At 39.9% G+C, this 25,508-nt stretch overlaps 2 protein-coding genes and 1 pseudogene across 2 annotated transcripts; all 3 read right to left on the bottom strand.

Moving 5' to 3' along the window:
- Positions 1-709: 709 nt before the first annotated feature.
- LOC134628237 (interferon-induced GTP-binding protein Mx-like) lies at positions 710-4,266 on the bottom strand. The gene is made up of 9 exons (XM_063475006.1): positions 4,131-4,266; positions 2,764-2,962; positions 2,593-2,671; positions 2,378-2,500; positions 2,149-2,290; positions 1,823-1,981; positions 1,636-1,712; positions 1,351-1,552; positions 710-1,002 (listed from the first exon to the last, which is right to left on the bottom strand). The coding sequence occupies exons 1-9, from the start codon at positions 4,258-4,260 to the stop codon at positions 710-712; spliced, it is 1,404 nt and encodes a 467-aa protein (XP_063331076.1). The 5' UTR covers positions 4,261-4,266.
- A 751-nt stretch (positions 4,267-5,017) lies between these two features.
- On the bottom strand, positions 5,018-24,483 carry LOC134628236 (interferon-induced GTP-binding protein Mx-like). The gene is made up of 13 exons (XM_063475005.1): positions 24,297-24,483; positions 23,280-23,417; positions 23,009-23,163; positions 22,573-22,711; positions 11,810-12,008; positions 11,639-11,717; positions 11,424-11,546; positions 11,195-11,336; positions 10,869-11,027; positions 10,693-10,769; positions 10,406-10,609; positions 8,753-9,011; positions 5,018-5,229 (listed from the first exon to the last, which is right to left on the bottom strand). The coding sequence occupies exons 1-13, from the start codon at positions 24,481-24,483 to the stop codon at positions 5,018-5,020; spliced, it is 2,073 nt and encodes a 690-aa protein (XP_063331075.1).
- LOC135933061 (interferon-induced GTP-binding protein Mx-like) lies at positions 19,598-21,512 on the bottom strand (annotated as a pseudogene).
- Positions 24,484-25,508: the final 1,025 nt, after the last annotated feature.

Genomic DNA, 25,508 nt, shown 5'->3' with positions numbered 1-25,508 from the left:
AATATTTGATTATGATAACCCCTATAATATAACTTATAACATAATGCCAGCAGCTTCAATAAACACTTTGATGAAATGATAATTAATGTAATGTTAAGGATGATGGTTAGATACAGTTCAGCAGTGACCTAATTTCTTTAAATATTACAAAACCTAAAACAGATGACACAACACATGAACACACAGAGTACATAATAATGCAAAAATATTCCTGTCCAGAACAGAGATTCTGATTTAGTTGAGCAGAAATCTGAAAACTCTGGATGTGTGTTGTCTGTGAAGGTTCTCAGTCATCCAGGTCATCGTAGTCTAAGGAACGTCTGGACTTCTTTAAGTTGCTTGAAGACGTTTCACCGCTCATCCGAGAAGCTTCTTCATTTCTATGGACAAATGGTGTGGAGTCTCCACAGGCCTTAAATCTGGGACTCTCCACCATTTGACCGCAGAACTGAAGAAGCTTCTTGGATGAGCGGTCCAGACGCTTTTCTTTCTTAACTCCTTAGACCTGGATGTGTGTTGTTTTTCTTTTTTTCTTTTCTAGTACTTAAGACTTCCTGGTGCAACTGTCTCTATTTTCTCTGATGCCCGTATGGAAATATTCCTCTTTCTTCAGTGTTTCTTATAAATGATTATAGGTGCAAAACCCAACCCTTTCAATTCTAATAACACGTGGAAAAATGGCACTGAGGTCTGACCTTGTGCTGCCAGGTTAGAAATTTGGTAGAAAATTTTCCATTGAGTTGAAGTTGTTGACTTCAGTTAAAGTTGTGTTCCTACTGAATTCAGACAGCAGAATGTGAGCTCGTGAGAGACGCTCATGGCGCATCTTAAGATCTTCTCTTTTATTTTTTGTGCCACTATCCTCTTGAAGCAGGTACTCTTTTCTCTCCTTGTCCGTAAATGTGTCCAGCATCTTACTCTGCAGCTCGCTGGCAAACTCCTGCAGCATCTGATACCGGATCACCAGGGGGACAAAAACCAGATGTACTAAAGAGCTCACTGGTTTAGAACCAAATTTGAGACATTTTCTAGTGTGCTTATTAAATAATTCCTTAAAGCGAGGACCTTAAGGGTTATTGCAAATTATGTGCAATTCTCAAAGAATATTTCAAATGACTCTAGATATATTTAATCACAACATAAAATAATAGATCTTGTTTTATGGATCTAAAGGTGTGATTATTATAACAGATGTAAGTTTTAGGTATTATTTTTTTTCAAAGAGTTTTCAGTGTTTGCTTTTCTTAATATGAAAAAAAAAGTCAACTATTTCAATGGGATACATGTGGATCCAATGAATCACATGCTTTAAACAAAAGCAGTAAAAAAGCAATTGAGTGACATTTACATTGTAATATGCTTCAAAATGTCTCATCATCTCCTCTGAGGTCATCCCACCGAAGTACAACTGGCCTTTTTTGGCAATTTCATTTCGTATCTCTGTGATGTATTTGCTGTCCTGAGTGTAAACAAGCATCTCCATCTTAAACTGCATCCCCAGAATGGACTTTGCTTCCTCTTCCCTTTCTTTCATGATGGTTTCAATGTTCATCTAAATCACACAAAAAATGTCAATAAATATTCATTAGCGTTTAGTAATATGTGCACAGCAATACATTATAAAGAAGACGATACCTTCGCTGTATTGATGAGGTTGGGAAAGCCCACAAAGCTGTTTTGTGCCAATTCAAACAGCTCTTTCCTCACAACCTCTAAAAGCAATAAAATGATAACAAGTTAGTCAAAAAATGTACCAAATGAAAGATTACCTGCAAAGTAAGATTCAAGTATTATGAGAAAAAAAACCCAAAACAAAACATGCCTGACACTTCCTTGAGTTTCTGGATAGCAGGCTCCTCCAGCTGTTTGATCTGCTTCTGGATTATGGACTCAAAAGTACTGTAGCTCACAAACAATGGCAGTTCTCTTCCACGGTACATGCGTTCAAACTGAGACTCTTCTCTCAGAGTGTGCTCTATGACTGCAGTGCAATGAAAGTTAACCTTTTAACATGTGAAGATGTAAAACGTGTCTGTTTAATAGCAGTAATTTTTTTTCTTGAAATGTTAGAGTTACTTTATGTAGTAGCTTATAAGCAACAGAGGGAATCTCTGTTGCGATTAATGAAAAAGTTGTTAATTCACTTACATGATGATCCAGAGTCTTTTATGATTTTCTCCCATGCTTCAAACTTATTTCTGAGTGTGAAAAAGATGCTGGAGTTGTATCCACATTTTAATTCTTCACCTTTGGTGAGACTGATAGCATCCTGTGCGAATGCTAACACAAGCTAAGATAGAACAGGTTCAATTAAAAGAACAGGACGTGTGTTTTCCAGAAGCTCGTATTCATTTTGCTTACACTTTTGTTTACTCACATCACTGAGAAACTTTTGTCTCTTAGTTGCATCAGATGGGGGTCCAGTCCTTAATTTTTTTAGGTTTTCCTGAGTCTGTTCCACTTTCTTCTGTGTCTGCTCATCAAGCCGTGGCAGAGATTTCTACAAATTACATGGACAAATCACATCAAAGCTGGAGTGGGTTAAAGCTCTCCCCAGTGACCTACAAAGGCAAAACAGTAATAAGTATTCACCTGAATATGATGCACCAGTTCAAGAGTGAGTTTTTCTGCCAGGTTAGGAACAGTGGCCTGACCCTCATCAAAGAGAGTCCTACAGCACAAACAAAAGGTTAGAGTATAAGCAACACAGCCTAACACACCACAAACACGTGCTTGCATAATTTCCAAAAAGAGCAAACTTACTGGAAATGGGCATGCTCTTTGAAGAAGGCTTCCTCATTTTTTAGGGCTTCAGAAAGTGACACATTCTCTGTGATCTCCTTCTGACCCCTGCATTTGACCACCATGTAGCCCTTCTTCAGTGGGATGACTTCATTATGGACAATTTTAACCACGTTCTCTTCTGTGCCTTTGTCCACCAGGTCAGGTTTAGTCAAGACACCTGACAGAGAGAGATAGTGTTGGATTTCCCGCCTTATGGGAAGACGAAAATTTGTAGTGATCACTGCAAACTCCAGTCAGAGCTTGGTGCCAGTCATCAAATGTTGCTCACATTGTTTGCTCAGCAGGAAAGGGATCATTAACATGATCACAGATGTTTGCAGAGGAAATCCACTGAATGTCAGAAATGTACAGCCATTTTGGATACATTTAAATGCAGCTTTTCACATTGCTGGACATGTTTATCTGGCAGTGATTGCTTTTACTCAGTTAAAATCCATCAGGAATGCAGTGTTTATTTAAGGTTTTGTTTCTTTTATTTTACTGTCAGTTGACATGTTACCTTCCAGTTGTTTAATATAGCTGTCACTCCATTCATTCATGCTTTTATCTTTAATAGTTCTTGAGATGTTCATATTCAAACATTGCCTCAGATATCAGTGTGCACAAGAAAATTCAAGTTGTTCAAGTCCAATAAATAGCTTGAAATGGTACAAAGTTTAGAAAGGACAGGTTAAAAAAACAGAAGGTAAAGTTACCCAAAACTGAAAAATAATGTACATTTCAGAACAGTTGTTCCCACTTTTCTGGGTTACTTACAACCCCCTCTGTCTGCATAAAAGCAGCAGTGGAAAACAATGTGGTACCTTACCCTTATGAGTATCAGTTAAATAGTATTGTACTGCAGAAAGTAGTGTTGCTACAAAAATGGTGAGAAAAAGGCAATTAATATTGGAAGAGAGACAGACCATCATAACACTTAAATGTAGGTCTTTCCTGCAGAGAAATTTCAAAGAATGTCAAGGTGTCATTGACTACAGTTTCCCTCACCATCCAAAGGCACTCAGAAACTGGGGAAAACTACTGAGTCAAATTTGTAGGCTCGGTTTTTATACCTGCTTTTTCTTTTCTGCCCAAATTTCCTATTGAATTACCAACAAGGCTTTGCCATGACCACTACAACTTGTGCTAAAGTGATTTGGGTGATTGCCTGTGTGGAAGAGCAATCTGTGGCCCATCTCCAACTTCCTGGCTGATGTGTTGCGTTTGTGGTTCACTGCACCCACATGATGTTAATCATTTGGGAGCCTGTTTTATGAGGTGGAGACTACGTGGCAACAGAATCCAAAGTAAAGAGAATAAATGACCTGAGAGAGACACTTGCTTACCCAAAGTCCTCTCTCCATCAGGATCCACCAGCTTAGCCATATTCAAAGCCTCTGTAGTTGCAATGTCCACATTGCATGGAACAACCACCAGGTTGATAGTTTCTTGTTTACTGATGACAGTCTGGATCATAGTTTTAATCTGAAAGTATCCATTCAAAATAAAATAAAGATTATGTCATAAATTGCATAAATGCAGTTATGAACAATACAACCAACTGATGTAAGCAGGAAAGTCCAGATAAAGTAGCAAACTCATATAACAATAAATACATATAATACCAAAAACCAGCAGTCACACTGATGTGTCAGTATTGTCTCTTTTTAACACTATTAGTAACATGCCAATGTTACAGAGCAAGATTAGCTTGAAACAGAGCCGCACTTTGTTCAGCATTAATGAGTTTGCAGGTTCAGACTAGTTTTTTCTGTGCTCTCCAGTTCCTTCCCTCCTTTCACTTGTTCGAAACTTCGTATTATAAGAAATAGGCCCCAAACCAGACCAATCACCTTCCTCTACAACTCAACTTAGTGAGGACATCTCATTGACTAAAGCTTTCCCAAGCCGCTTACCCTAACCATCAAAAATGAGTGCCTATTCCTAACCCTCAGCCTAAACCTAACCAAAACCTAAATGTAATCCTGACACTACAACCACATTTTGAAACTCAAAAATGCCGTCAATCTCGTGGGGACGGGCATCTTGTCCCCATAAGTGACTGCTGACAGTCTGTCACTTATTCCTCTGTGTGCCACATGTAACGCAGACATGATGGATCGTGTGTTTTGCTGCCTCATACGTGCCCTGCACCACCCCCACCTCTCTGCCAGTCTTGATACAGTTCCGTTATATGCTTCACTTTGACACTCCTAATGTACGGAAAGAAGTGTCACCACTGCTCACCGCTGCCTCTCGGCAGTGCCACCCCGGACAGCGCCTCCAACACAGAGCTCTTCCCCGAGCTTTGGTCTCCAATCACGGCGACAGCAGGCAGCGCGAGGTCCTTCTCTACACCGAGAGAGCGGAGAGAGTCAATGAGGTCGATGAGGGGACGGACTTGCTCATCATACTGTTCGTTCAGAGTGCTCATGCTGGTCTCGGCTTGTCTTACGACAAAAATAAAAATTAAAAATGAACAAAGTGATAACGTGTTTTGTGAAAAGCAGACCGTGAGTTGGAACAGAAAGAAACATCTGTTTTGTTTCGCTTTCTGCACCTTAGTGATGGGCCGGGCGCGAACGAAATGGCTCTTAGAGCCGACTCTTTGAAGTGAACGATGCGAGTCGGATCCGTGTTTTTTTTTCTTCTTTCTCTTGCCCTCTCGCTCACTTTTTTCGCTTCACGCTGCACGTCAGCCTTGTGTTTGCGCTGAGCGGCGGGGGCGGTGGTTACATTCGCAACAGCAGTAGCACACTTTCTTCTCTTGCTCTTGGCGAAGGCGGTCACACTTTTTTTCCTCCTCCTCTCCTCTCCCTTAGCTTCCCTGCTTAGCCTCTTGTGTCCTTGTCTAGTCTCGTGTTTTTTGTATTACTTTCCCTGGAACACTCTCTCACAGTCTGTTCTCTAAAACCTAAAAGAGGAATTATGGATTTGATCAACTGGTCTCTGAATGCAATTGACACCCCTTCTCAACGAGAAGTCTGGGCTCGGGTGAGCCTGAGTGCTGAAGATATCTACCTATTCTGAACCCACGATAAGAGGGTTCTTGCTGATCGGAGCTGGCTTGGCCCTGGCTTATCGAAGAATTAAGGAAGTGGAACCGGCTGTTCAAACCCCCACAAGGCTGCCCGCTGGGATTGAAACGATGGGACGAGGCGTGAGTTTCTCGAAATGGGCTCATTGAGTGCAGCACGGATAAGATCTTGGAGAACCGCACTCAGAACAAGACCTCTGAGTGCAAACTGATTACATCTGGAGGGGCTCGCTCGGAATAACACCTCTGAGCGCAAATTGGATCACATCTTGGGAAGCGCACTGCGGTCGTGAGTTCTCAGAACCTGCTCTTTGAGCACAAGAATGACAACATCATGGAGCGTAAGTTTGGATAACATCATAGAAAGCTCACGGCTCTCCAACGGGAGATTGAGAGACCAGTGTTGGACTGTTAGAACAGCTTTGAAATTCTTATGAGTTGTTCGCACTAAAGTAAAAACCATCATCACTTCATGCGGAGACCCCTTCGGCGCCAGCTGCGGTCTCAAGGCTGGAGCTGAACAACAACACCCTGATAACGACTGTGTTGAGACTGTTCTTCCCATTCTATGCAAGGCCACCTGGGTTGGCTGGAAGACTCTTTACTTAGCCTGGCAGGGTGAAGGACACTGTCTCAGCTGAACTCTGGACATATACAAACACACGCACACAGACATATATATACACATGCAGATATACACTCATCCCCCCTCCCCCCTCCAAACGCCTTCGACGCTTATTCCCTTCCGATGCTGACGGTGGATCAAGGAGACCAGCGCATAGGCTGCAGGCCCGGATGTACTGTCTACATTGGCTGTCTCTCACCCTTTACCCACCCCTGTTGCTTGTCATGTGTTTCTTTGGTGTATTAAGAGTTTTTTCATGTGCTATGTGCAGAGGTGTTTTTTTCTGTTCTCAAACTGATCTCCCTGTTGGAGCTCAGTCTGGGAGGAGTTATTTTTTCTCCTTATCTTTCCTCATGTTGTGCTTTTCCATGTTATACCCCTCTGACCTGTCTTCCCCATGTGATGTTTGTGTAATGTATGTATGGTCGGATGGGTAAGACGGCGCTGGCACGGCTGGCAGCCTTAACCCAATTTCCCTCGGGATGAATAAAGTATAATCAATCAATCAATCAATCAATCAATCAATCAATCAATCAATCAATCAATCAAGAGCAGTAGGGAGAGAGAGAAAGAGAGACGGGAGCAACAACAAGAGACAACATCGTCACATTAGAAAGGTATGGTAAAGAAAATCAGTGACACCTAGAAAAGAAGCAAAATTTGGAACCATTTCAATTTTATTGACAATACAAAGGCAGAGTGTAGAGTCTGCAAGAAAAGACTATCATTTAGAGCTGGCTCCACAAATAACATGCACAGGCACCTGAGAACTGTCCACCAATCAGTGCGATGGGAAGATAAAACACAGTTGAGTGTGATATTAATATTTCTAAATGCCTTTTTTTACATTATTAGTTCATTTTGTGCATAATTTTATATTGTTTTTAACAAAACAACCTGAAGATCCGCTTGGGAGTCGAAAGAGTCGGATCTCTTTAGTGAGTCGAGCCGAAAGAGCCAGTTCTTTAAAAAGAGTCGGAATTCCCATCACTACTTGGCAGTCAGTGACTGACTGAGGTCCAAATGCTCTGCGGGACGTTTGGGCTTGCGTGTGTGTGTCTCTGCCTTCAGTTTCGTTTTTGGTAACTGAAGAGCGTGCTCAGTTGGCCTTAGGTCATGTGATTGGTTTGAACATTTAAGAATATCCCATTTCTTTGCCTTGGGATATTTTGGGTTGTTTTTGCAGTACACTTTGGGTCCTTATGGAGTTGCACTGTTTGATGCAGTCCAATCAACCGACATCAGCCAAATCTCTGAATCTGATCAGAGATTATAGTACTGCACTGCACACTTCAGAATTCATCCTGCTACTCCTATCAGCAGTCACATCATGTGAGGGGAACCAGGGACTTGATTCCACTGCAGGCAGTCCTACGGTATAACATTGCTTCCATCATGTTTGACAGATAATTAGTAACAAATTTGAGGTACCCCTTTGGCCTCTCCTCTTTTCTACAATTCTCACGTGGGAGAGGAGCTGGAGCTGGCAAGTTATTTACTTGGAGGTCTTTCTTTTTACCTTTAATTGTCAGACATAATGCAGGAACACACTGGTTTCGTATACTCTTCCTGTTATTCTGGTGCATCTTGGTGTTTTTGGTTAATGTCACAGCTGTCTGATTTTATGAGGCTATACTGGATAAAAGAGGCTGGTGTGGTGTAGAGATTTACTTTAATTTGCCAGTTTTATTTGACTTTACAACATTTACGGAGAGAAATTTTCAATAAATAGTGTTAGAAATGCAGCAGCTTATGTAGTTTAAATACTAACCTTTATGGGTTTTCTAGTTCATGTTTATTGGTTGTTGGAACATTCAGAGAATACCATGACCACATTATTGAGGTTTACAGAGTTCCTTTGACTGTATGGCCTGATTTTTGTCCAGAAGCAATGTGACATCTGTATGTATACAGCTGTGGTTCAGTGCAGTTATGTGGAGCCTCAGCAAAGACGAATACTGTCAGAAACACCAGTTTTATTGTTTCACTGTATTTTATTTATGTATTCAAGACAACTGGAGATGAATAGGAAACCTATAACAGATGATAAAACACATGAAGATACAGAGCACATAATAATGCAAAAATATTCCTGTCCAAAACACAGATTCTGATTTAGTTGAGCAGAAATCTGAAAACTCTGGATGTGTGTTGTTTTTCTTTTTTTCTTCTTCTAGCACTTAAGACTTCCTTGTGCAACTGTATCTGTTTTTTTATGATACCTGTATAGAAATATTCCTATTTCTTCAGTGTTTCTTATAAACAATTAGAGGTGCAAAACCCAACCCTTTCAATTCTACTAATACTTGGAAAGACTGCAGTGAAGTCTGGTTCAAAGTGTTGAAAGTTAGACAGCAGAATGTGAGCTCTTGTGAGACGCTCAAGGCGCATCTTAAGATCTTCTCTTTTATTTTTTGTGCCACTGTTCTCTTCAAGCAGGTACTCTTTTCTCTCGTTGTCCTGAAATGTGTCCAGCATCTTACTCTGCAACTGGCTGGCAAACTGCTGCAGCATCTGATACCGGATCACCAGGGGGATCTGGTCAGCAAGACGCTGAGCAGCAATCTGTAAGTGGAGAAGACAAAAACAAGATGTACTAAAGAGCTCATGGGTTTAGGACTGAATTTGAGACATTTTCTAGTGTGCTTATTAAATAATTGCTTAAGTTTTTTTTTTTTTTTGCAAATTACATGTAATTCTCCCAAAAATATTTCAGAGCACTCTAGATAAACAGTGGGGCAAAAACGTATTTAGTCAGCCGCAAATTGTGCAAGTTCCCCCACTTAAAGAGATGAGAGAGATGTTTGAAATTTTCATCATAGGTATACCTCAACTATGAGAGACAAAATAAGTAAAAATATCTAGAAAATAACATTGTCTTATTTTTAAAGAATTTATTTGCAAATCCTGCAGTGCCAGACGTGGCCAGTACATGTCCAGGCCCGTCTGAAGTTTGCTAGAGAGCATTTGGATGATCCAGAAGAGGATTGGGAGAATATGGTCAGATGAAACCAAAATAGAACTTAAAATCTCTACTTGTCGAGGAGAAAGGAGAAAGAATGCTGAGTTGCATCCAAAGAACACCATACCTACTGTGACGCATGGAGGTGGAAGAATCATGCTTTGGGGCTGTTTTTCTGCTAAGGGACCAGCTCAACTGATCGGTGTAAAGAGGAAAGAATGAATGGGGCCATGTATTGTGAGATTTTGAGTGAAAACCTCCATCAGCAAGGCCATTGAAGATGAAACATGACTAGGTCTTTCAGCATGGCAATTATCCCAAACACACCACCCGGGTAACGAAGGAGTGGCTTCGTAAGAAACATTTCAAGGTCCTGGAGTGGCCTAGCCAGTCTCCAGATCTCAACCCCATAGAAAATCTGCCCAGCAACAGCCCCAAAACATCACTGCTCTAGAGGAGATCTGCATGGAGGAATGGACCAAAATACCAGCAACAGTGTGTGAAAACCTTGTGATAGAGAAAACATTTGACCTCTGTCATTGCCAACAAAGTATACAACAAGTATTGAGATGAACTTTTGTTATTGTCCAAATACTTATTTTCCACCATAATTTGCAAATAAATTGTTTACAATTTTCTCATTTTTTCTCATTTTGTCTCTCATAGTTGAGGTGTACCTATGATGAAAATTACAGGACTCTTTCATCTTTTTAAGTGGGAGAAATTGCACAATTTGTGGCTGACTAAATACTTTTTTGCCCCACTGTATTTAATCACACCATAAAATAATAGATCTTATTTTATGGATCTAAAGGTGTGATTAAATATAACAGATGTAAGTTTTAGGTATTATTTTTTTCTCAAAGAGTTTTCAGTGTTTGCTTCTCTTAATATGTTAAAAAAACTAAAGTCAACTATTTCAATGGGATACATGTGGATACAATGAATCACATGCTTTAAACAAAAGCATTAAAAAAAGCAATTGAGTGACATTTACATTGTAATATACTTCAAAATGTCTCATCATCTCCCTTGAGGTCATCCCACCAAAGTACAACTGGCCTTTTTTGGCAATTTCATTTCGTATCTCTGTGATGTATTTGCTGTCCTGAGTGTAAACAAGCATCTCCATCTTAAACTGCATCCCCAGAATGGACTTTGCTTCCTCTTCCCTTTCATTCCTGATGGTTTCAATGTTCATCTAAATCACACAAAAAATGTCAATAAATATTCATTAGCGTTTAGTAATATGTGCACAGCAATACATTATAAAGAAGACGATACCTTCGCTGTATTGATGAGGTTGGGAAAGCCCACAAAGCTGTTTTGTGCCAATTCAAACAGCTCTTTCCTCACAACCTCTAAAAGCAATAAAATGATAACAAGTTAGTCAAAAAATGTACCAAATGAAAGATTACCTGCAAAGTAAAATTCAAGTATTATGAGAAAAAAAAACATGCCTGACACTTCCTTGAGTTTCTGGATAGCAGGCTCCTCCAGCTGTTTGATCTGCTTCTGGATTATGGACTCAAAAGTACTGTAGCTCACAAACAATGGCAGTTCTCTTCCACGGTACATGCGTTCAAACTGAGACTCTTCTCTCAGAGTGTGCTCTATGACTGCAGTGCAATGAAAGTTAACCTTTTAACATGTGAAGATGTAAAACGTGTCTGTTTAATAGCAGTAATTTTTTTTCTTGAAATGTTAGAGTTACTTTATGTAGTAGCTTGTAAGCAACAGAGGGAATCTCTGTTGCGATTAATGAAAAAGTTGTTAATTCACTTACATGATGATCCAGAGTCTTTTATGATTTTCTCCCATGCTTCAAACTTATTTCTGAGTGTGAAAAAGATGCTGGAGTTGTATCCACATTTTAATTCTTCACCTTTGGTGAGACTGATAGCATCCTGTGCGAATGCTAACACAAGCTAAGATAGAACAGGTTCAATTAAAAGAACAGGACGTGTGTTTTCCAGAAGCTCGTATTCATTTTGCTTACACTTTTGTTTACTCACATCACTGAGAAACTTTTGTCTCTTAGTTGCATCAGATGGGGGTCCAGTCCTTAATTTTTTTAGGTTTTCCTGAGTCTGTTCCAGTTTCTTCTGTGTCTGCTCATCAAGCCGTGGCAGAGATTTCTACAAATTACATGGACAAATCACATCAAAGCTGGAGTGGGTTAAAGCTCTCCCCAGTGACCTACAAAGGTAAAACAGTAATAAGTATTCACCTGAATATGATGCACCAGTTCAAGAGTGAGTTTTTCTGCCAGTTTAGGAACAGTGGCCTGACCCTCATCAAAGAGAGTCCTACAGCACAAACAAAAGGTCAGAATATAAGCAACACAGCCTAACACACCACAAACACTTGTTTGCATAATTTCCAAAAAGAGCAAACTTACTGGAAATGGGCATGCTCTTTGAAGAAGGCTTCCTCATTTTTTAGGGCTTCAGAAAGTGACACATTCTCTGTGATCTCCTTCTGACCCCTGCATTTGACCACCATGTAGCCCTTCTTCAGTGGGATGACTTCATTATGGACAATTTTAACCACGTTCTCTTCTGTGCCTTTGTCCACCAGGTCAGGTTTAGTCAAGACACCTGACAGAGAGAGATAGTGTTGGATTTCCCGCCTTATGGGAAGACGATAATTTGTATTGATCACTGCAAACTCCAGTCAGAGCTTGGTGCCAGTCATCAAATGTTGCTCACATTGTTTGCTCAGCAGGAAAGGGATCTTTAACATGATCACAGATGTTTGCAGAAGAAATCCAGTGGATGTCAGAAATGTACAGCCATTTTGGATACATATAAATGCAGCATTTCACATTACTGGACATGTTTGTCTGGCAGTAATTGCTTTTACTCAGTCAGTTAAAATCCATCAGGAATGCACTTTTTTTTAACAGTGCATTCCTTCTTTCATTTTACTGTCAGTTTATGTGTTACCTTTAAATTGTTTATATATAGCTGTCACTCCATTCATTTATGCTTTTATCTTTAATAGTTTTTCAGATGTACATGTTAAAACATTGCCTCAGATATCATTTTGCAGGGATTAAAGTAAGTGGATCCAACAGTTTTTTAAAAAATTGGTCAAAAGTTTTAGAACACCCCCGTTTTCCCAGTTATTTTTTGCAATTCAAGTAGTTCAGGTCCGAAGAATGGTTAGAAAGGTCAGAGGTAAAAAAAAATAAAAAAGAGTAAGGTTAGCCAAAAAGGAAAAAAGTACATTTCAGAATTATACAAAAAGGTCTTTTTCAGGGAACACAAAATGGGTTAACAATTTAAAGCAGTTCTGCAGCAATGGAAGTCGATCAAGCCTTGAAAGCTGGTTCTGCTAATTCCTACAGGTGTTCCAACTTTTCTGGATTACTTACAACTCCCTCTGTCTGCATAAAAGCAGTGTTGGAGCATGTCAAGGTGTCAGTGATTACAGTTTCCTTCACCATTAAAAGGCACTCTGAAACTGGGGCAAACTCTGATAGGAAGAGGTTTGGCAGACCCAAAGGCAACTGAATTTGAGGACAGGTTTCTGAGAGTTAATAGTTTGCGTAACTTTGCTAAGACATCAGAATAAGACAAAGAGGCTTGCCTGGGCCATGAAACACCACCATTGGACTACTGTAGACAGGAAGATGGTATCATAGACTGATGAATCAAAATTTGAAATCTGTTGCTCATCACGCAGGATCCTTGTACGCCGTCGAGTAGGTGAAAGGATGGTTCCACAGTGTGTGGCATCAACTGCCAAACATGGAGGAGGAAGTGTGACGGTCTAGGGCTGTTTTGATGGATCCAGGGTCGGTGACTTGTACAGACTGAGAGGCACCCTGAACTAAAACAGCTACCACAGCATTCTGCAGTACCATGCAATACCCTATTGTATGTGTCCAGTTGGTCAGGGGTTCATCCTACAGCAAGATCATGACCCAAAACATAAGTCCAAACTATGCCATAACTACCTCAGGAAAAAAACCAAACATGGTAAGCTTCAAAACATAGAGTGGCCAGCACAGTCTCCAGACTTAAACCCCATCGAGCTGGTTTGGGATGAACTGGACAGAAGAGTCAAGGAAACGCAACCTACAAGTGCCACACATTTATGGGAGCTTCTGCAACAGATATGGGAAGAACTTTTAAAGAATATTTGCTTTCTATTGTAGAAAGAAAGTCATGGGTGTGTTCAGCTGTTATATCTGCCAAAGGTGGCTACTTTGATGAGTCAAAGGTTTAGAATAAATGATTGTCTATAAATTTATGCCATGATTTCTTCTCAAATTGCATATTTGGACTAAGTTTTCATTTCAGGGTGCAATGAGACATTAAACTGCATAATTTTTAAATTATTTTCATAATTATCAATTGGAAAAATTGGGGTGTCCTAAAACTTTTGACTGGTAATGTAGGTTCAAAATTTGGATCAGAAAATCTTCATGCAAATCAGAGATGGTCAAACAGAAGGCCTGTATTGACAAAAGATGGAATGACCCATAGGAAAAACATGTATTTCCTTCTGAAAGTCTCTCTCAATAAGTTGCTGTCCTGTTTTTAGCTTGTTCCTCTTATATATTAGTGTAACTGAGTCAAATTTGTAGGCTCAGTTTTTTATACCTGCTTTTTCTTTTCTGCCCAAATTTTCTATTGAATTACCAACAGGGCTTTGCCATGACCACTACAACTTGCGCTAAAGTGATTTGGCCACAACTTTGGAAATGTGCATGGGGTGATTGATTGTGTGGAAGAGCAATCTGTGGCCCATCTCCAACTTCCAGGCTGATGTGTTGCGTTTGTGGTTCATTGCACCCACATGATGTTAATCATTTGGGAGCCTGTTTTATGAGGTGAAGACTACTGGCAACAGAATCCACAGTAAAGAGAATAAATGACCTGAGAGAGACACTTGCTTACCCAAAGTCCTCTCTCCATCAGGATCCACCAGCTTAGCCATATTCAAAGCCTCTGTAGTTGCAATGTCCACGTTGCATGGAACAACCACCAGGTTGATAGTTTCTTGTTTACTGATGACAGTTTGGATCATAGTTTTAATCTGAAAGTATTTATTCAAAATAAAATATAAAGATTAAAAAGATTATTTCATAAATTGCATAAATGTAGTTATGAACAATACAACCAACTAACTGATGTAAGCAGGAAAGTCCAGATAAAGTAGCAAACTCATATAACAATAAATACATATAATATCAAAAATCAGCAGTCACACTGGTGTGTCAGTGTTGTCTCTTTTTAACACTATTAGTAACATGCCAATGCCAATCAAACTCTGGGTTTGTGTTTCATTGGATGAAATTTCTACCAAAGAAATGGCCTTAAAAATGTGAGGGAGACTAAGGTATCATACCTTATCACCAATGTCTGCCGACTGCCCATCTACAGCCACCCGGGCAATGCCAGGCAGGTCAATGAGAGTAAGGTCTGGAACATCCGGGGAGGCAATCTCCAGACTGATGAGCTCACTGCTGATCCCCACCTCATTCCCGATCAATTTAAGTTGAGCTAAAGAGAGAATATGATGTCACGTATGCCTAAGCAACACATTTAACTTGCCTACTTTGCACTTCCATGTTTTAAATGGTTTTTAGTAGTGACATGAAAGAATTATGTAGACTCACCTTCTCGAATCATTTTCTCGACGAGTGCAGGCTCTTTTATCTTTTCTTCAAAGTCGCGGTAGCTTATCTTTCCATACCACGCCTCTCCTTCCTTCTTTCTCATCATCTTCAGTTCCAGTGGACATCTTGTCACAATACCTGTGTTTTAAAACACTGAGGGTCAGACAATTTCTCTCTCTCTTTTTTGGACAAATTAATAAATGATTTCAGATGTTTTCTATTATGACATTTAGCCTCCCATGATTTTGGTGATAAAAATATGTAAAAAGTTGTTTTTTTCTAGTTGGAGTCTAATGCTATGTTTGAGTAACTCTGCTCTGATAGACAGTTTGATTTGTACAAGATCAGGGGAGAATCCATCTTGCCGAAATGCTTTCAGCCAAAGTGATTTGGATTAATCAGCTTCCTGTGAGCATTCTGTCTTCCAGGCATGTTTCACCCTTTAAAAGAAACCGTTTTTAACAACAGAGAGGAGGTCATGGACAGAAGGGAGGAGCTGCTTTAACAGCAAGCAGCTCCTAACCTAACCAGGTAGTTTACTTGACTAAAACTAAAATTATAAATGTAACTGAAAAGAAAGCTTAAAGTTTCTGGCAGAAAGCTCCTAGGCTAAACCTTTTCCATTAGTCTGAAGCAGAGGAGTTTCTCTACAAAGGCAAAACAGAGCAAGGTTAGCTTGAAGCAGAGCCGCACTTTGTTCAGCATTAATGAGTTTGCAGGTTCAGACTAGTTTTTTCTGTGCTCTCCAGTTCCTTCCCTCCTTTGACTTGTTCAAAACTTCAATTTATAGGAAATAGGCCCCAAACCAGACCAACCTCCTTCCTCTACAACTCATACACACACGCACACACACACATGTTTTCATATCTTAGTAATGATGGTTTATTTGATCCAACTGATTTTTGTTCTTACGGATCACCAGCAACACTTCAGCTGAAAATCTGTCACATTTGTAATTTTAGTTTAAATGTACGATTAGGTACATTAAAAAATTCAAAATAACAAAACAAAGTCATGAAATTCAAACCCTGTTCTAGTTATTTTTAATAAAATAAAGTAAAATAGCGTGTCATTAAATTAATCAAGTCATTAAATATAGATTTTAAGGAACAGGCTAGTCGCCAAAGAATGTGTTTTGGTGCCTCATACGTGCCCTGCACCCCCCACCTCTCTGCCAGTCTTGATTCCTCATACAGTTCCGTTATATGCTTTACTTTGACACTCCTAATGTACGGAAAGTTTCTGAGCTGGAAATAAGACAACTCACCGCTGCCTCTCGGCAGTGCCACCCCGGACAGCGCCTCCAACACAGAGCTCTTCCCCGTGCTTTGGTCTCCAATCACGGCGACAGCAGGCAGCGCGAGGTCCTTCTCTACACCGAGAGAGCGGAGAGAGTCAATGAGGTCGATGAGGGGACGGACCTTCTCATCATACGGCTGGTTCAGAGTGCTCATGCTGGTCTCAGCTTGTCTTACGACAAAAATAACAATTAAAAATGGACAAAGTGATAACATGCTTCTTGAAAAGCAGACCGTGGGTTGGAAGAGAAAGAAAAAATGATGTGTTTTGTTTCACTTTCTTTACCCCGTGGTGTCTGTTTCATTCAAAAATACAGGAAGCAGCAACAGATGGAATGTCCCTTATTAAGCTGTCACACTTCTTCCTTTAATTCCAGGGCTTTCACAAAGTGCATTAACCGTTCAGAAATGACAGCCATTTTCATGCACTGTCCCCCAATTTCAGAGGCTCAAAAGTACCTGGACACCCTGATATGATTTTAAATGAAATCACTACGTTTAAAACTTTGATGAAAATCCTTGGCAGTCAGTGACTGACTGAAGTCTAAATGCTCTGCTGCTACTATAATCTCTGAATTTCAGCAGAGATTATAGTACTGAGATGCACACATTTTTTTCCCAGTGATATTGGCTTAATGGTAGTTTTGAGCCAGAGTTTTGTGGAGCAACTGATGTCTTTTACAGCCTGTTTTAATTAAGAGGAGACATCTATGTTTTCTTTTCTTTTCCATGATGTTTTCATTAGGCTACTTTAATCTCTTTCTCCCCAGATTTCATTGTTTTGTCAAGTTTTGCACAACTGTGTGTCAGGCTTTTTTGTTATATGGTAATATCTCCATCGTATGCACCTCACTGACGACCGTCCTTTCTGTATCGCAGAGTGCCATGGCTCACTATCATAAGTTGAGAGAGGTGCTGTCAGACATGGAGATGAAAGGCACCATCCACCAGCAAGTATGCCTCACCACTGGTAATGGCAGGAGCTACCGCCGCCTGTACTGTGGATTCCATCTCCCGCATTGGTGAGTGTGATGACCATCAGCAGTCCGCTGCGGACCCAAGCATAGATAGCATTCAGCAAACCCCTCCTATGATGAGTGCTTCTGACCTTGGTGGGTTGGCTGGTGATGGGGCCTCCCCAGACTCCCTTGCTGCTTTCCTGTCCCACAGTTTCCGTTCTCTTGAACCTGAAGAAGTGGACATGGATCAGGGACTTACCACACGTTTTGGTAGAATCATTAAACCAGTTTGTCGCTTGATTGAATCAATGGCTCAACCTGAAACACTTCTTGGGCTTGAACCTGTTCGAGCAGCGGTTATTGATGTGTGAATTTGTTTATTACTGTATGTTGACAATTGGTATTGTTTTTGGAAAAGGAAAATCACTTCACAGAGTTGTCTGCACCTCTGTGAGGTCTGATTGCTTTATGGTGATGCCCATAGATATGGTCTGTTTTGTGTGGTGTAAACTGCACCTCATTTTGTCTATAGTGTGTCCTGGGATCTTTCTAGACCAGGGGTGGGCAATCTCAGTCCACGAGGGCCGGTGTCCCTGCAGGTTTTAGATGTGTCCTTGAACGAACACAGCTGATTTAAATGGCTAAATTAGCTCCTCAACATGTCCTGAAGTTCCTGGCCTGGTAACGAACTAATCATGTGATTCAGGTGTGTTGACCCAAGGTGAGATCTAAAACCTGCAGGGACACCGGCCCTCGTGGACTGAGATTGCCCACCCCTGGTCTAGACGCTGAGCTAATTCATTGTACATGTGATGTGAATTTGTTTGACATCAATATTATTATTATTATTATCACATGTCTTATTTGTTAATGTGGGTGTATTTATACATATATTTTTTTGTATTTTTGTGTGTGTGTGTGCTCTTCAGGCTTTTATGTAATTCTTGGGGGGTGAATGTAACCAGATCATAAATGACATATTGTTATAATTACACAAAATGTGTTTGAAACCCCAAGCTGTCCCTGGTATACCTGACTTTTAGGACCTCTAAGCCTGTAGTTATGTTGATTATAAGTTAGAGCCCTTCCTCATCCCTTTCTTCTTCTTTGGTTCAACCCTATAAATTTGAGGTACCACTTTGGCCTCTCCTCTTTTCTACAATTCTCACGTGGGAGAGGAGCTGGAGCTGGCAAGTTATTTAATTGGAGGTCTTTCTTTTTACCTTTCATTGTCAGACATAATGCAGGAACACACCGGTTTCGTATACTCTTCCTGTTATTCTGGTACATCTTGGTGTTTTTGGTTAATGTCACAGCTGTCTGATTTTATGAGGCTATACTGGATAAAAGAGGCTGGTGTGGTGTAGAGATTTATTTTAATTTGCCAGTTTTATTTGACTTTACAACATTTACGGAGAGACATTTTCAATAAATAGTGTTAGAAATGCAGCAGCTTATGTAGTTTAAATACTAACCTTTATGGGCTATTGTAAAAGCATGAGGGATCACTATGTATTCAAATTTGAAATTTGCGTTTGTAAAATAGTTTAGAGTGTGGTCAGAGTCCTCAAAAGTTGCGCATAAATCACTGCACACAAGCGTTTGTAATACATTTCAGCATAAGTTTCACTATGTAAGGGTTCAACCAGCCATAAAGGGAATGGGTCAAGGTTAGAGGAAAATCAGATGTCAAGAGGGAAAGTGACACTCTATCTTGAAAGATGACGGCTAACTCAAACTTTTTTTAGTTCATGTTTATCGATTCTAGGAACATGACCACATTATTGAAGTTTACAGAGTTCCTTTGACTGTATGGCCTGATTTTTGTCCAGAAGCAATGTGACATCTGTATGTATACAGCTGTGGTTCAGTGCAGTTATGTGGAGCCTCAGCAAAAATGAATATTGTCAGAAACATCAGTTTTATTGTTTCACTGCATTTTATTAATTTATGTATTTAATACAACTGGAGATGAATAGGAAACCTATAACAGATGATAAAACACATGAAGATACAGAGCACATAATAATGCAAAAATATTCCTGTCCAAAACACAATCTGATTTAGTTGAGCAGAAATCTGAAAACTCTGGATGTGTGTTGTTTTTCTTTTTTTCTTCTTCTAGCACTTAAGACTTCCTTGTGCAACTGTATCTGTTTTTTATGATACCTGTATAGAAATATTCCTATTTCTTCAGTGTTTCTTATAAATGATTATAGGTGCAAAACCCAACCCTTTCAATTCTAGTAATACTTGGAGAGATTGCAGTGAGGTCCAACCTCGTGCTTTGTGCTGCCAGGTTAGGAATCTGGTTGAAAGTTTTGAAAGTCAGACAGCAGAATGTGAGCTCTTGAGAGACGCTCAAGGCGCATCTTAAGATCTTCTCTTTTATTTTTTGTGCCACTATCCTCTTGAAGCAGGTACTCTTTTCTTTCCTTGTCCGTAAATGTGTCCAGCATCTTACTCTGCAGCTCGCTGGCAAACTGCTGCAGCATCTGATACCGGATCACCAGGGGGATCTGGTCAGCAAGACGCTGACCAGCAATCTGTAAGCAGAGAAGACAAAAATAAGATGTACTAAAGAGCTCACTGGTTTAGGACTGAATTTGAGACATTTTCTAGTGTGCTTATTAAAAAATTCCTTAAAGTTTTATTGCAAATTACATGTAATTATCAAAAAAATATTTCAGATCACTCTAGACATATTTAATCACAACATAAAATAATAGATCTTATTTTATGGATCTAAAGGTGTGATTAAATATAACAGATGTAAGTTTTAGGTATTATTTTTTTCTCAAAGAGTTTTCAGTGTTTGCTTTTCTTAATATGTTAAAAAAAAAAGTCAACTATTTCAATGGGATACATGTGGATACAATGAATCACATGCTTTAAACAAAAGCATTAAAAAAAGCAATTGAGTGACATTTACATTGTAATATACTTCAAAATGTCTCATCATCTCCCTTGAGGTCATCCCACCAAAGTACAACTGGCCTTTTTTGGCAATTTCATTTCGTATCTCTGTGATGTATTTGCTGTCCTGAGTGTAAACAAGCATCTCCATCTTAAACTGCATCCCCAGAATGGACTTTGCTTCCTCTTCCCTTTCTTTCATGATGGTTTCAATGTTCATCTAAATCACACAAAAAATGTCAATAAATATTCATTAGCGTTTAGTAATATGTGCACAGCAATACATTATAAAGAAGACGATACCTTCGCTGTATTGATGAGGTTGGGAAAGCCCACAAAGCTGTTTTGTGCCAATTCAAACAGCTCTTTCCTCACAACCTCTAAAAGCAATAAAATGATAACAAGTTAGTCAAAAAATGTACCAAATGAAAGATTACCTGCAAAGTAAAATTCAAGTATTATGAGAAAAAAAAACATGCCTGACACTTCCTTGAGTTTCTGGATAGCAGGCTCCTCCAGCTGTTTGATCTGCTTCTGGATTATGGACTCAAAAGTACTGTAGCTCACAAACAATGGCAGTTCTCTTCCACGGTACATGCGTTCAAACTGAGACTCTTCTCTCAGAATGTGCTCTATGACTGCAGTGCAATGAAAGTTAAGTGAAGATGTAAAACGTGTTTTTTTAATGACAGTAATTTTTTTTTACTCTAAATGTTAGAGTTACTTTATGTAGTAGCTTGTAAGCAACAGAGGGAATCTTAAAAACTGATCAATGAAAAAGTTGTTAATTCACTTACATGATGATCCAGAGTCTTTTATGATTTTCTCCCATGCTTCAAAATTATTTCTGAGTGTGAAAAAGATGCTGGAGTTGTATCCACATTTTAATTCTTCACCTTTGGTGAGACTGATAGCATCCTGTGCGAATGCTAACACAAGCTAAGATAGAACAGGTTCAATTAAAAGAACAGGACGTGTTTTCCAGAAGCTCGTATTCATTTTGCTTACACTTTTGTTTACTCACATCACTGAGAAACTTTTGTCTCTTAGTTGCATCAGATGGGGGTCCAGTCCTTAATTTTTTTAGGTTTTCCTGAGTCTGTTCCAGTTTCTTCTCTGTCTGCTCATCAAGCCGTGGCAGAGATTTCTACAAATTACATGGACAGATAGTGTTGGATTTCCCGCCTTATGGGAAGACGGATAATTTGAATTGATCACTGCAAGCTCCAGTCAGAGCTTGGTGCCAGTCATCAAATGTTGCTCACATTGTTTGCTCAGCAGGAAAGGGATCTTTAACATGATCACAGATGTTTGCAGAAGAAATCCAGTGGATGTCAGAAATGTACAGCCATTTTGGATACATTTAAATGCAGCTTTTCACATTACAGGACATATACCTGGTAAGGTTTTGTTTCTTTCATTTCACTCTCAGTTAATACATGACCTTGAAATTCTTTAATATAGCTGTCATTCCATTCATTCAGATTTTTATCTTTAATAGTTTTTAGATGTTCGTGTTCAAACATTGCCTCAGATATCAATGTGCAGAAAACAAGTTGTTCAAGTCCAGTGAATGGTTTGAAATGATAAAAAGGTTAGAAATGACAGAGGTAAAAAACAAAAAGTACTGAAAAAAGTACATTTCAGAATTATACAAAAAGGCTTTTTTCAGGGAACACAAAATGGGTTAACAATTTAAAGCTGTTCTGCAGCAATGGAAGTCGATCAAGCCTTGAAAGCTGGTTCTGCTAATTCCTACAGGTGTTCCAACTTTTCTGGATTACTTACAACTCCCTCTGTCTGCATAAAAGCAGTGCTGGAACACAATGTGGTACCTTACCCTCGTGAGCATCATTTGAACAGTATTGTACTGCAGAAAGTACTGTATTGCTACAACAATGGTGAGAAAAAGGCAATTAACAATGGAAGAGAGACAGACCGTCATAACACTTAAATGTAAGTCTTTCCTACAGAGAAATTGCAAGGAAAGCCAGGGTGTCAGTGACTACAGTTTCCTTCAGCATCAAAAGGCACTCAGAAACTAGGGCAAAGTACTGAATCAGATTTGTAGGCTCGGTTTTTATACCTGCTTTTTCTTTTCTGCCCAAATTTCCTATTGAATTACCAACAAGGCTTTGCCATGACCACTACAACTTGTGCTAAAGTGATTTGGGTGATTGCCTGTGTGGAAGAGCAATCTGTGGCCCATCTCCAACTTCCAGGCTGATGTGTTGCGTTTGTGGTTCACTGCACCCACATGATGTTAATCATTTGGGAGCCTGTTTTATGAAGTCAAGACTACGTGGCAACAGAATCCACAGTAAAGAGAATAAATGACCTGAGAGAGACACTTGCTTACCCAAAGTCCTCTCTCCATCAGGATCCACCAGCTTAGCCATATTCAAAGCCTCTGTAGTTGCAATGTCCACGTTGCATGGAACAACCACCAGGTTGATAGTTTCTTGTTTACTGATGACAGTTTGGATCATAGTTTTAATCTGAAAGTATCCATTCAAAATAAAATAAAGATTATGTCATAAATTGCATAAATGCAGTTATGAACAATACAACCAACTGCTGTAAGCAGGAATGTCCAGATAAAGTAGCAAACTCATATAACAATAAATACATATAATACCAAAAATCAGCAGTCACACTGGTGTGTCAGTGTTGTCTCTTTTTAACACTATTAGTAACATGCCAATGCCAATCAAACTCTGGGTTTGTGTTTCATTGGATGAAATTTCTACCAAAGAAATGGCCTTAAAAATGTGAGGGAGACTAAGGTATCATACCTTATCACCAATGTCTGCCGACTGCCCATCTACAGCCACCCGGGCAATGCCAGGCAGGTCAATGAGAGTAAGGTCTGGAACATCCGGGGAGGCAATCTCCAGACTGATGAGCTCACTGCTGATCCCCACCTCATTCCCGATCAATTTAAGTTGAGCTAAAGAGAGAATATGATGTCACGTATGCCTAAGCAACACATTTAACTTGCCTACTTTGTACTTTCATGTTTTAAATGGTTTTTAGTAGTGACATGAAAGAATTATGTAGACTCACCTTCTCGAATCATTTTCTCGACGAGTGCAGGCTCTTTTATCTTTTCTTCAAAGTCGCGGTAGCTTATCTTTCCATACCACGCCTCTCCTTTCTTCTTTCTCATCATCTTCAGTTCCAGTGGACATCTTGTCACAATACCTGTGTTTTAAAACACTGAGGGTCAGACAATTTCTCTGACCATTACTCATTGTTTTGAACAAATTAATGAACAATTTCAGATTTTAACTGAATTGTAAGAGATTGAAACAAGGTTTTTTTTTTCTAGTTGGAGTCTAATGCTATGTTTGAGTAACTCTGCATTTTGATTCTCACAAGATCAGGGGAGAATCCATCTATTTCAGTTTTTTTCTGTGCTCTCCAGTTCCTTCCCTCCTTTGACTTGTTCGAAACTTTGTTTTATAGGAAATAGACCCCAAACCCAGACCAACCACCCTCCTCTACAACTGAACTTGCGCGCACGCACGCACGCACGCACGTGCGCACACACACACACACGCACAAAGAAATAGAACCCCCCAAAAAATCCATTAGTTGAAAGAAGAAACAGAATTGGCTCCAACCCAGGATGTGACAGTCTGTCAGTTTTTCCTCTGTGTGCCACATTTTATAACGCAGACATGATGGATCTTTTGATCCAATGTTTGTTTCTATGGATCACCAGCAACACTTCAGCTGAAAATGTGTCAAATTTGTAATTTTAGTTTACAATTCCCATTGAGTACATTCAAAAAATTCAAAAAATAAAACAAAGTCATGGAATGGTCACGTCAAAGGTCAAACCGTCTTTTACTTATTTTACTGAAATAAAATGAGTAAGCTGTCATTAAATTAATAAATCATTAAATATAGATTTTAAGGAACAGGCTAGTCGCCAAAGAATGTGTTTTGGTGCCTCATACGTGCCCTGCACCCCCCACCTCTCTGCCAGTCTTGATTCCTCATACAGTTCCGTTATATGCTTTACTTTGACACTTCTAATGTACGGAAAGTTTCTGAGCTGGAAATAAGACAACTCACCGCTCCCTCTCGGCAGTGCCACCCCGGACAGCGCCTCCAACACAGAGCTCTTCCCCGAGCTTTGGTCTCCAATCACAGCTATAGCAGGCAGCGCCAGGTCCTTCTCTACACCGAGAGAGCGGAGAGAGTCAATGAGGTCGATGAGGGGACGGACTTGCTCATCATACTGCTGGTTCAGAGTGCTCATGTTGGTCTCAGCTTGTCTTTCGACAAAAATAACAATTAAAAATGGACAAAGTGATAACGTGTTCCGTGAAAAGCAGACCGTGAGTTGGAACAGAAAGAAACAGATCTGCTTTCTTTCGCTTTCTGCACCTCGTGGTGTCTGTTTAATTCAAAAATACAGGAAGCAGCAACAGATGGAATGTCCCTTATTAAGCTGTCACACTTCTTCCTTTAATTGCAGGGCTTTCACAAAGTTAGTGCATTAACGGTTTAGAAAAGACAGCCATTTTCATGCACTGTCCCCCAATTTCAGAGGCTCAAAAGTACCTGGACACCCTGATATGACTTTAAATGAAATTGCGTTTAAAACTTTGATGAAAATCCTTGGCAGTCAGTGACTGACTGAAGTCTAAATGCTCTGCTGGACTTTTGGGTTTGTGTGTGTGTGTCTCTGCCTTCAGTTTTGTTTTTGGTAACTAAAGAGCGTGCTCTGTTGGCCTCAGATCATGTGATTGGTTTGAACATTTAAGAATATCCCATTTCTTTGCCTTGGGATATTTTGGGTTGTTTTTGCAGTACACTTTGGGTCCTTATGGAGTAACACTGTTTAAATGCAGTCCAATCAACCAACATCAGCCAAATCTCTGAGTTTGAGCAGAGATTACAGTACTCGCTGCACATTTCTGAATTCATCCTGCTGCTCCTATCAGCAGTCACATCATGTGAGGGGAACCAATGACCTGATTCCACTGCACGCAGTCCTATGGTATAACATTGCTTCCATCACGTTTGACAGATAATGTGGAATATGCTTTAGATTATGAGCTGTTTGTATCCTTCTCCATACTTGAAACTTGCACTGTCCACTTTCTGCTGTGGCACAACAAATTTCCCATGTGTGGAACTAATAAAGGTTAATCTAATCTTAAGCGTTAGCAGTTCGTCTTGTAATCGGAAGGTTGCCGGTTCGAACCCCGGCTCCAACCGTCTCGGTCGTTGTGTCCTTGAGCAAGACACCGGTTGCGTACTGGTGGTGGTCAGAGGACC

The sequence above is a fragment of the Pelmatolapia mariae genome, linkage group LG5 (assembly GCF_036321145.2).
Source record: "Pelmatolapia mariae isolate MD_Pm_ZW linkage group LG5, Pm_UMD_F_2, whole genome shotgun sequence".
Classification (NCBI taxonomy): Eukaryota; Metazoa; Chordata; class Actinopteri; order Cichliformes; family Cichlidae; genus Pelmatolapia; species Pelmatolapia mariae.
This window is presented reverse-complemented; position numbering and strand designations above follow the sequence as displayed.

Bases quoted from the DNA above. Each gene is read 5' to 3' on its own strand.
- LOC134628237 (XM_063475006.1), bottom strand. From the start codon at position 4,260: ATGATCCAGACTGTCATCAGTAAACAAGAAACTATCAACCTGGTGGTT. The intron at 2,501-2,592 runs GTGAATACTTAT...TGTAATTTGTAG, and splicing joins AACTGGTGCATCATATTCAG to AAATCTCTGCCACGGCTTGA. The intron at 1,553-1,635 runs GTATCGTCTTCT...TGTGTGATTTAG, and splicing joins ACCTCATCAATACAGCGAAG to ATGAACATTGAAACCATCAT.
- LOC134628236 (XM_063475005.1), bottom strand. From the start codon at position 24,483: ATGAGCACTCTGAACCAGCAGTATGATGAGCAAGTCCGTCCCCTCATC. The intron at 12,009-22,572 runs GTAAGCAAGTGT...TCTCTCTGTCAG, and splicing joins TGATGGAGAGAGGACTTTGG to GTGTCTTGACTAAACCTGAC. The intron at 11,028-11,194 runs GTAAGTGAATTA...ATTGCACTGCAG, and splicing joins AAAAGACTCTGGATCATCAT to TCATAGAGCACACTCTGAGA.